This window comes from Triticum dicoccoides, chromosome 1B (assembly GCF_002162155.2).
Source record: "Triticum dicoccoides isolate Atlit2015 ecotype Zavitan chromosome 1B, WEW_v2.0, whole genome shotgun sequence".
Classification (NCBI taxonomy): domain Eukaryota; kingdom Viridiplantae; phylum Streptophyta; class Magnoliopsida; order Poales; family Poaceae; genus Triticum; species Triticum dicoccoides.
The window spans coordinates 98037420-98048946 of NC_041381.1; the positions used below are offsets into that span (position 1 = coordinate 98037420).

At 42.1% G+C, this 11527-nt stretch overlaps 1 protein-coding gene across 1 annotated transcript; it reads left to right on the top strand.

The window, feature by feature from the left end:
• Positions 1-3421: 3421 nt before the first annotated feature.
• Positions 3422-3958, top strand: LOC119350188 (agamous-like MADS-box protein AGL61). Its single transcript, XM_037618137.1, has one exon. The coding sequence runs from the start codon at positions 3422-3424 to the stop codon at positions 3956-3958; it is 537 nt and encodes a 178-aa protein (XP_037474034.1).
• Positions 3959-11527: the final 7569 nt, after the last annotated feature.

Consider the following 11527-nt stretch of genomic DNA (forward strand, 5'->3'; position numbering starts at 1 on the left):
GTTCTGGTTCTTATACGATTATAGGTTATAATTTGACCGTTCTTATCATGGGTCATAAAATAGAAAACATTATTAATTATATGCATAAAATAAATAAATAAATGTGAAACTTCATTGTAAATTTGTCTTTGCCACTCCATGCAATCAGAAACAAAAAAATTATAAACACGTTGATGCATAAGAAAAGCGATGGTCCTGAGGCAGGAGGGTCAGAGGAGGGAGACGAGACCTAGTTTGTCTCCACGGTGGTCTTCTCGTATGGTCCTATGGCGATACGACGTAAATCCAAGGAGGTACGTTGGAAAACAAGAGGAAAAGCATTTGGAAAAGTAGATACGTTGGAGACGTATCAAGGAGGTGAAGGCATCATCAAGCCGTACGTGTGTTGAACGCGGAGGTGTCGTCCGTTCGGCACTTGGATCGGGAGTTTGCGGGACGGACCGTGATTAGATCGCGAAGACGTTCGACTGCATCAACCGCATTACTTAACACTTCCGCTTAGCAATCTACAAGGGTATGTAGATCCAGTCTCTCCTCTCGTAGATGGTCATCTCCTAGATTGGATCTTGGTGAGCGTAGGAAATTTTTTGTTTCCCATGCAATGTTCCCCAACATTACACCGATGCTATTATCCAAACCGACAGAGATGATTGTCGATCCCAGTCCGGATTCGTGTACGTCATGAATGGAGGAGTAGTGAGATGGACGAGTTCCAAACAAGATATGGTGGTCGATTCTACCACAGAAGCCGAATACATTGTGGCTTGTAAAGTTGCAAAGGAGGGTGTTTGGATCCAAAACTTTCTGGATGATCTTAGTATTTTTCCAGCCTCGGTCAAGCTATTGGACCTTTATTGTGATAATTCTGGTGCCATCGCACAAGCCAAGGAGCTGAGGAATCACCACAAGACCAGACACATAGATCGGAAATATCACCTGATACGAAAGATCGTAAAGAGTGGTGATGTAGAGTTATGCAAAATTAACACGGATGCAAATGTTGCGGATCCATTGACTAAGCCGCTTCCACAACCGAAGCATGAGGGGCACGTTAGAGCTATGTGCATTCGATGTCTATTTGATTGACTCTAGTGCAAGTGGGAGACTGTTGGAGATATGCCCTAGAGGCAATCATGTATGATGATATTTCCTATGTATTTATGAATAAAGATAGTCCTTAGACATTATCAATGATGTGTATCAGCAAGTATGTGACTTGTTTGTGGGACTATACATTCTATGATGGTTGTCCTAAAAGGTCCCTAGTCGAAAGGGTTGTGTGGACGGGCAACTGACTAAACTAGCATATGACACGGTGGATTGCTCGGTCTCACTAGCCATGAAGCATTAGATGCTAACCAGATAATATGGACTCGGAAGGATCTGGTCGGATCCGAGTCGAGATAAGGTTCGAGTTGGACAGACCCGATTATGAGACGCAACGATATGTCATCTGTGAGTCTCTAGTACAACATACGTTCTATGTCCTAAGACCTGAGCTGGCGCATGCACTCGATATGGTGACAAACCTGCTTTGGGTCAACCAAACGCTATTCCGTGACTGGGTAGTTACAAAGATAGGTTTCGGCCTTGTCCAGACCCATGTTGTGAGACATGGTCGAGCAAGATGGGATTTGCCCCTTCGATCAAGAGAGATATACTCTGGGCCCCTCATGTGAAAGATAAGCATGCCCATGTGATTAGGATTATGAGATAATCCGGTTTGTGGTTGGCATCACTGGAACGAGAAAAAGGTCGGACTAGCATAAGGATGGCAGACTCACCTTGAGCCCGACAACATATATCGTGTGGCACATGGAAAAGAAGTGTGATGTACATGTTCGCCTAACCAACTTCATCGGACACTTGGAGTCGGCACGCTTTGCTAGAGGCCAATGCCGACTATGATCTGACTCGCGACCAAGTGAACGAGAACTTAAGGGGTCGCGCGCTTAAGGGAAGAAACCTGTGAGGCCCGGTCCAAGTCCGCGAGTTAGAAGTGATCCTACTCGGACTCGGATCCAGGCCGAACAGATTTTGGGATTTAGGGTCCATGCGATGCCCAAGTGTTGAGCCCACGACGGACACCTATATAAAATGGGGGTGCGACACACTCATTCGGTTGATCACTCCAGCACTGTCACTAGGGCTTTGCATGTGTTGCGAATAGCCACCTCCACTCGCCGTCGACTGTGTGACCGGACCTAGCAGTCCGCCCCACGGCGTTCCTCCTGCACGCGCGGATACCGTTAAAGGTGATGCACCTGCGCCGCTCCGGCGAACTTGTACGTGGAATTGGATGACCGGCGGTTCAAGGGAGATCGGAAGAGAAGGAGACGATCCTCGCGGACGCGCTGCCCCAACTCTTCATCCGCTGCACGGCACTGCGCGTCTAGTGGTAACGAGCTGTGATCCATCTTCCATAGCATGATCTTGGTTGTTCTACGCGTAGGAAAATTTTAATTTGCAGTTGCACCCTACCGTAGAACCCAACAGTAGAGGGCAAAGCTGTCGGCCCAGTTGGTGAGGGGGGAAGCTCTACAGACGGCGAATCGAGCGACGGTGGTGCTCGTTGCAGGGGACGGAGACGGCGGCGATTTGGTTGATTTTGGCCCTCCTAGATCGAACCCGTGTATGGTGAGGTAGAAGGCGTCCTCGCAGAGCTCTTGGACATGATGGTTGGAGGGAGACTAGCCGGTCGCTACGCAGACGTGGAGCAACAGCGAGTGGCGGCTCTTGGAGTCAATCCCAGCTCAAGGTTGAAGACAACTATCTGCGGTGGGGGGTGGGCTACATGGCCCGGCTACAGGTAAGTTTCTCTCTGTATTTTTTTTCTTCTTTTGTTTCAATTTTCTTTATTTTCTTTAGCGAGGGGTAAAAATGTCTGGAAAACGTCCATCTAATTGTCAAACCCTTTGACCAGATGGGAATGGCATGGAGGGGTATTTTCATAAGAGCACAAAACGGAAAAGGGGTATAATTGAACAGTTTTTATTTAGGGGTAAAGATGAGGTCGGATGAAAATTAGGGAAAAAATAGAAATATCCCTACTATTATTTTAGAATAAGCCGTGAGAGAACGCGACGAGTATTGCGACACGGCCGACGCATCGAGAGATTTCAGCTGGCCCCTTCCGATTACTACAGTAAACTTTCCAAAAGAAAGAAAGATACTTTCCAAAACTTATTACACCGATCGGTTCGCTGCAAATTGGTAACCGCGCACGAGTCCAGTAATTATTCGCACAAGGTGATTGATTTCCTTCCAAAAGTTTACGGCATCTCCAACTCCAACACGGCTTCGACTAGGTACGGCTTCGTATATTTCCCCTTCGTTCAAGCTCAACCAAAGAAACAGAGCACCAGCCTCCGCCGCCGCCGCCGTCGCGTTTCTCCCCCTCGTGCCTCGTTCGACGACCAGGATGCAGCCGCCGCTCGGCAAGAAGACGAAAGGGCGGCAGCGCAGAGAGAACCGGCTGGTGGAGGACAGGGAGTCCCGGCAGGTGACCTTCTCCAAGCGAAAGTCCGGGCTCTGGAAGAAGGCCTCCGAGCTCGCCGTGCTCTGCCGCGCCAGCCTCGCCGTCGTCGTGTTTTCCGAGGCCGGCAAAGGGTTCGCGTTCGGCAGCCCCTCCACCGACGCCGTCTTGGGCTACGCCGGCTACGGCGAAGCCAATGTCCCTGCTGCCGCGGACGACGTGGAGTGGGAGGCCCTGGAGGCGCTGTGCCAGGAGACGGAGAAGAACGGCCTGGAGGTGGCCGCGGAGGCCGCGCGGATGAGCGCCGTCGGGAAGAAGGTGATGGACGTGCAGACGCAGGAGGGGAAGCGGTTCTGGTGGGAGGCGGACGTGGAGGCGCTCGGGGAGGCCGAGCTGCCGGAGTTCGCCAGGGCGCTCCAGCGCCTCAGGGACAACGTGCGCCGCCGCGCCGACAGTCTGATGTCCGCCCTACCGCCGCCGTAGTCCAGGCTAGGTTACGCATCTGTTAAGATTATACCATGGACTCTCTTACAGGAGATTCACGATTTCGCGAGTACAATTGAAAGTTACTTGTTTCAAGAATCAAGATGAATGGACCAGTCTTCTACGTTTGTATTGGAAAGCTAAATTTTGTCTGCATGTGATCTTCGCTTGAAAATGGAGTTTTCATCCGTCCATTTTCAAATACTTTTTTTTGCGGGGTGTCCATTTTCAAATACATGATAAATATTTTTTAAATTCACATTGAACATTTTCAAATATACACCATTTATTTTAAAATACAAATGAACATTTTTGAAATACACAACATTGTGAGAATTTTCTAAAATACACGATGGTCATTTTTTAGTATGTGAAGAACATTTTTAATACACTATAAAAATTAAAACAGCTAAAATGTTTTCAACATACACAGAGAAGGCTTCTTAAAATATGTGATGAATAATATTTAAAATGCGGTGAATATTTTTTTTAAATACACGACTTAATTTATAAATATATCCCGGACATCTTTAGAAATGTGCGATGAACATTTTTTAAAACCTGATGAACAAATCTATAAGAACCGTGTGTATTGAAATAAAGAAAATAAATATAAAGAAAAGGGTAAAAAAGCATATCTATTTTAGAAAGGTGAACCGGAAAATAAATAAAAAAACAAATAAGAGAAAGAAACAATAAAATAAAAAGGATGGAGGCCGCATCACAAAAATTCTATTAATAATCATGGAGTGAGTATATACGCAGGATACCTAATCAACGTGTAAACATGTTTGCATGTACAGTACTAGATTATAAACAACGGGCTGCTTGCAAGCGTGGAGCACCGGGTGGTGACGAACTATACCAAGGTGAGGATGTCGGTGGCGACGCTGGTCAGGCCCAGGAGGATGGACTACAGGATAGGTCCGGTGCTGGCCACGGTGGACCAGAAGACGAACCCTCCCAAGTACAGGGACTTCGCGGCAAGTTCATGAAGGGATACCACACCGCTGCTGGCAACAGGGAGGCCGAGATCCAGGAGGGAGCATCAAGAGCGCGACATGTGACGTTGTTTTTTATACTTTTGGGTTTTTCATCGGTCTTTCTTAGCTTCTGGACAAAAAGAAAAATTTTGAAAAAAAAAACGTAAAAAATGATATATTTTTTCCTGTCGCGAGGGACACGGTTTTGCTTTCGCGAGAGGCATTGTCATGCCTCTTAGAAACGGAAAAACATGTTTTTTCTCCGCGAGAGGCACGGCTTTGCTTCCGCGAGGGGCACGATTTTGCTTTCGCGAGAGGCACAGTCATGCCTCTCGGAAATAAAAAAAAGCGTGCTTTCTATTTTTTTCCCCTTCCACCAGAGGCACGACTTTGCTTCTGCAAGAGATATAGTTTTGCTTTCGCTAGAGACACGGTCGTGCCTCTCGGAAACGAAAAAACGCATTTTCTGTTGGTTTTTTTCCTTCCGCGATAGGCACAATTTTGCTTTCGAGAGAGACACGGTTGTGCTTTCGCGAGAGGCACGGCCAGAAATAGGGAAAAAAATGTGTTTCCTATTTTTTTTCTTTTGCGAGAGGCATGGCCGTGGCTCTCGCAAACGAAAAAAAACATGTTTTCAGCTTTTTACATGTTTTTTTACTTTTATGTTTTCCACCGGTCTTCCTAAGCTTTTAGACAAAAACTTTGGAAAAAATTGTTACGCGAAAAGTGCATTTATTTTCTTCCGCGAGAGGCACTGTCATGTCTCTCGGAAACGAAAAAAACATGTGTTTTCTTTGCTTTCACAAGAGGCACGGTTTTAGTTCCGCGAGGGGCGCGATTTTGCTTTCACAAGAGGCACTGCCATGCCTCTTGAAAATAAAAATAAAAAACATCTTTATGTATTTCTCCTTCCTCCAGAGGCATGGTTTTGCTTTCGCGAGAGACAGGTCGTGCCTCTCGGAAACGGAAAAAACACGTTATCTGTTTTTTCCTTCCGCGAGAGGCACGATTTTGCTTTCGTGAGAGGCACCGCCGTGCCTTTCGGAAACAAAAAAACACGTTTTTTATCTGCTGCGAGAGGCACAGTTTTGCTTCCGCGAGAGGCATAAAAAACCGTTTTCTGTTTTTTCCTTCCGCGAGAGACATGGTTTTGCTTTCGGAAGAGGCATGATTGCGCTTTCGCAAGAAGGCACAGCTGTGCCTCTTTCGGAAAAGAAAAAAAATGTCCTCCCGATTCCTTTTTCCGTACGTTTTTTTCGTCTAGTTTTTTCATGATTTTTTTCTTAGAACCTATCAACAAATGAACTAGTTTTGAAGACCTTGACACGAGAAATCTAATGGTGAAAAACTGTTCGAGATTTGGACGCACGGTTTAAGAGATAAAACATTTAAATAAAGAATACACGAAAAAGGAGAACTCTATCACTTGTCGCAACCTGAGAAGGTGTGAGTGATCTTTGTAAGGAGTACTCTTTGATTAGTGATTTCGTCAAATAGGAAACCTTCCTCACGACATTTCCTATTTGGCGCTGCAGGCGCCCGTTACAGTGCAATTTGCAAACAGGCGCCTACAGCAGTCCAAGATGAGCCGGCCCATTCGTTACAGTGCAATTTGCAAACAGGCGCCTACAGTAGTCCAAGATGGGCCGACCCATTCGATCTTTCTCCTTCTTGTGTTTTGAAACAAAAAAACACGTTTTTTTTCTGCTGCGAGAGGCACAGTTTTGCTTCCGCGAGAGGCATAAAAAACCGTTTTCTGTTTTTTCCTTCCGCAAGAGACATGGTTTTGCTTTCGGAAGAGGCATGATTGCGCTTTCGCAAGAAGGCACAACTGTGCCTCTTTCGGAAAAGAAAAAAAATGTGCTCCCGATTCCTTTTTCCGTACGCTTTTTTCATCTAGTTTTTTCATGATTTTTTTCTTAGAACCTATCAACAAATGATCTAGTTTTGAAGACCTTGACACGAGGAATCTAATGGTGAAAAACTGTTCGAGATTTGGATGCACGGTTTAAGAGATAAAACATTTAAATAAAGAATACATGAAAAAGGAGAACTCTATCACTTGTCGCAACCTGAGAAGGTGTGAGTGATCTTTGTAGGGAGTACTCTTTGATTAGTGATTTCGTCAAATAGGAACCCTTCCTCACGGCATTTCCTATTTGGCGCTGCAGGCGCCCGTTACAGTGCAATTTGCAAACAGGCGCCTACAGCAGTCCAAAATGAGCCGGCCCATTCGTTACAGTGCAATTTGCAAACAGGCGCCTACAGTAGTCCAAGATGGGCCGACCCATTCGATCTTTCTCCTTCTTGTGTTTTGAAACGTCAAAAACAGTGCTAGGGTTCGAACTCGCAACCCATTCGTTGGAGCGCTCGGTTGTAGCCACCAGACCATCCACTCGCTGGTGTATGGTTAGTTCATTTTATTCGTTCTTCACTTCGGTTTATTCCTTTTTCATTTTTTCCCAAAATTTTTTATTGCGCACTTTTTTTAAAATCTGTGAACTTTTTCTTCAAATTCGTGGACTTTTTTGAAAATCAATGAAATCTTCCCGAATCGACGAACTTTTTTTGAAATTTGATGAGCTTTTTTCAAATTTGGTGAACTTTTTTCTATTTTCGTGAACTTTTTTGAAATTTGATGAACTTTTTTCAAATTCCGTGAACATTTTTTGAAATAAAATGATTTTTTTTGTAATATTGTATGGACCTTTTCCAAATTTGATAAACTTTTGTTCAAACTCGATGAACTTTTTTTGAAATCCATGAACTTTTTTCAAACCCATGAACTTTATAAATTTTGATGAACTTTTTTGAAAATCGATGAACTTTTTTTCAATTCAATGAACTTTTTTTGAAATTTGATGAACTTTTTTCGAAATCGAGGAACTTTTCTTCGAAAACAGTAAACTATTTTTCAAATTTGTGAACTTTTTTCAAGGATGAAGGTTTTATCCGAAAATGATGATCTTTTTTCCATTTTTCATGAACCTTTTTTTTCAGAATTCGTGGGTTTTTTGTGAATTTCTTTTTCAAATAATTAACTCTGGGTCTATAATATATCTGTAGAGGAAGGGTCAAATGTACCTCTTTTCTTATAGTTGACAAGCTTAGCATCTCGGTCTGGTGGTTCGGGCGTTACATTGGTATACCTTAGGTGATGGACTGATGGGTTTGAATCCCAGTTTTTGCATCGTTATACCAGTAAGTTTTTTTACTGATTTTTCTCTTTGATTGGGCCGGCCCGCTAGCTCCCGCTGCGAGCGCTAACTAGGAGGGAAAAGCCTATCTGCCGCATTCTGCGGCAAATTGTAGTTGATTCGCACAGAACGATCGACCAGCCAGCTTCATGGGCCAGCCCAATTATTAGTAAAGAACGCGCTACAGTACCGCTCGGTTTTGGGAACGTTCTAGGACATTCTAGTCGGGCTTTTCTGGTTTTAGGAACCTTGTAGAACGTAAGGGAAGTTCCTGAACCGGTTTTAGGTCTTTTTTTTGTTTTATTTTTTTCCTGTTTCTTCATTTCTTTTCTATCCTTTTTTGTTTTTCCTTTTTTTGTTTCACTAGCACAAATGCCCATGCGTTGCAACGGGAGAAACAAACTCTCGCACACCCATAGCGACTCATCTGTGTTGTCACTTCTCCTCTTCGTCATCATCTTCCATGACGGTCACTTGCCCACCTATTTCATCCAATGTGATCAGTCCCAAGGCGATGATCTTGGTCATCACACTCACCATGCCGATTTCTCGAGCCCCTACCCGCACCAGCTTGTAATTCCTTGTGTGCTGCAACCGCATATACATGTTCATGTGGTTGAACACCAATCATTACTTAATGTACCAGGCGATGCATTTCTTTATTGATCACTCACAATAATAGTTATTAATGCAAAATTAAATTAAGGTGCGAGCTCATCAACTTGTTGACTCAACTTAAACCGCATACACTTCACTGTCACAGCCGTCCATCTTCTTCATCTCTAACATGAACTTGGACATGTTTCTGGCAATCAACCATGTTGTGTTGTTCCGCCATGACCATTGAACCATGCATTTGGATGTCTGTATACGAGCTCCGAACCGTGATTTGGTATCTGAGCAGATCCAGTTCAACTATTTGGGTTTGTTCTGCCTTAACACCCCAAAATGAATCGAATATGGCTCAAACCTTGCCAATGTGTGCACGACCTTCCACAATACATAGCACCAGTGCAGCGATTTGGGGTGACTTCATTCTTTGCCTCCACTCCCGCAAAACTTGCAAATAAATTCATATTGGGAAGTGACTGGATCACCTATAATAGAGAAGGTAGAGCCACATATACCCGTTGTCAACTCTCACGTACTCCCAAATCACATGAGATTCAACAAAACCAACATCATCATGAGATTCAAAAGTAAAATGGTCACTTTTGACAAGCTCCTCCGCAAGTCTTTTTTTTTAGTGTGCCCCATGTATTCCTAAGTAGAGGCACAATGGATTTTTTTATGCACAAGAGGTTGATGATATATTTAATTGGTCTACAACGGAATTTATTTTGTTCTGTTAAATCCTTAACACTGAAGTTTTTATTTCTTATTTTAGATCCCAACGATTTTTTCCCTCTTTAATTCCCTCTCTTCATGCCTCATATAATTAGCAAAATTTATTCTTTTTTTGTTCTTTCCTTGTGAAATTAATTTCTTCTTTATTCATTTCTTCATGCCTCGTATATAATAGGGAAATTTATTTATTCCTTCTCTCATTCTTTCCTTTAATTGCTTCCCTTCCTGCCTTATCATAAAGGATAAAATTTATTTCATCTTTTATTCTTTTCTTTAATTCCTTCCCTTTCTGCCTCATCATAAGGATGAAATTTATTCCTTTCTTTGTTTGCTTTCCTTCCATGCTCATAACAGGGGAACTTACTCCTCCATTTAACTTGTTTTCTTCATTGGAAGTTTTTCTTAATATAATTCGTTTAACCCATATAAAATGATATCTTCCTCTTCTTTTACAAACAACACAATAGGTAGGTGGACTGGTTAGTGCGGGTGGATTCTTTCCCCGTGAGCTGGGTTTGAGTCCCACCTGAGACATGTTATTAGGTATAAAGATTTTTGTTTTCTATTTATTTGTTTTGTTTCCTCTTTTCTTTCCTTTTTAATTTCAATTTTATTTTTGTTTTTCAAAAAATCTTCAGAAATTTAGAAAATGTTCACATTTTAAAAATTTGTTCATTTTTACAAAAATGTTCCTATCTTGTTTAAATATTTACAGGAAAGCTAGAATTTTAAAAAACCTCTGAAACAAACCTTCCAAAATTCATAAAAAAAAACTAGAATTCCAAATTTCGAAAATGGTCGCATTATAATTTTTGTTCACAAATTCATAAAATGTGTGAGATTTACAAAAGATGTTCCCACTTTCAAAATTTGTTCACAAATTCAAAAAACTTTCTTGTTTCCAAAATTATTTCACAAAATCAAAAAATGTTCCGCTGGTCTAAAAAATGTTCGCCTTGGAATTCTTGTTCAAAAACTTATAAAATGTTCTGGACTTTTACTTTCCAAATATGTTCACGAGTAAAAAATTCATGTTTTCGAAATTTGTTTACAATTTCAAAAATTGTTCAGGGAGTTTCAGAAAGTGTTTGCATTTTAAAAAATTTGTTCGTAATTTCAAAAAATGTTTGCATTATTCTTTTTGTTCTTGTTTGTCAAAAAGTGTTTGCATTTTCAAATAAATGTTCATAATTTGAAAAAAAGTTGCATTTTTTATTTTTGTTCTTCTATGTCAAAAAAATTACAGTTTCAAAAATTTGTTTGTAATCTAAAAAAATGTTCTCCCTTCGAAATTTGTTCGTTTTTCAGAAAATCTTTGGGTTTCAATTTTTTTCTACTTTTTAAAATTTTGTTCAGAAATTAGAAAATGTTCGTGTTTCAAAAAATATTTACTTTCTTCGAAATGAAATCACGTTTAATGTGTTTGCGTCTTATAGTTCATACACACTTGGCTACCATTTTGGACATCTAATGTCAGTAATGTAAGTGGCTATAGGGCCTCGGTTCGATCCCACAAACATACTTTTGTTTGTTTGAATTGTTGCTATTGGGTGTTTAGGATTTGCCTCTGGCTTTTATTTCTTGATGAAGTCTGGCGCTGCAAATCTAACACCACAATTTGTATGTTGCAGTGGTTAGCTTGATAGGCAACTTGCTGTGAGGTCGCTGGTTCGTATCCCGGTGCCCTGGCGCTCCTTTTTCAACAGTTTTTTCTCGGCACGCAATTGGGCTCGGCCCAGGTCTCCTTGCCACAACGCGCGTCATATAGGAGAGAGCCACTAGTTAACGAGCGCTCCTTCGGGAGCCTCACAACGATCAGCGTCACTTAGCGCTCTCAGCCATTCGCCACATGTCGCGCTCTGGACGCTCCCTCCATATTTTATTTTTTTATTTTTCTGCACGCGTTTCGGCTATTTAAACGACTTTTTTGGTTTTTTCGACGTTTTGGTTTTCCACTGGTCTTCCTTAACTTTTTGATCAAATTTTTTTTGATTTTTTTGCATGAGAAAACGTGTTTTCTTTTTTTTTTTCCTTCCGCGAGA

What these genes read in the sequence shown, in the direction of transcription:
- LOC119350188 (XM_037618137.1), top strand. Translation starts at nt 3,422, where the DNA reads ATGCAGCCGCCGCTCGGCAAGAAGACGAAAGGGCGGCAGCGCAGAGAG.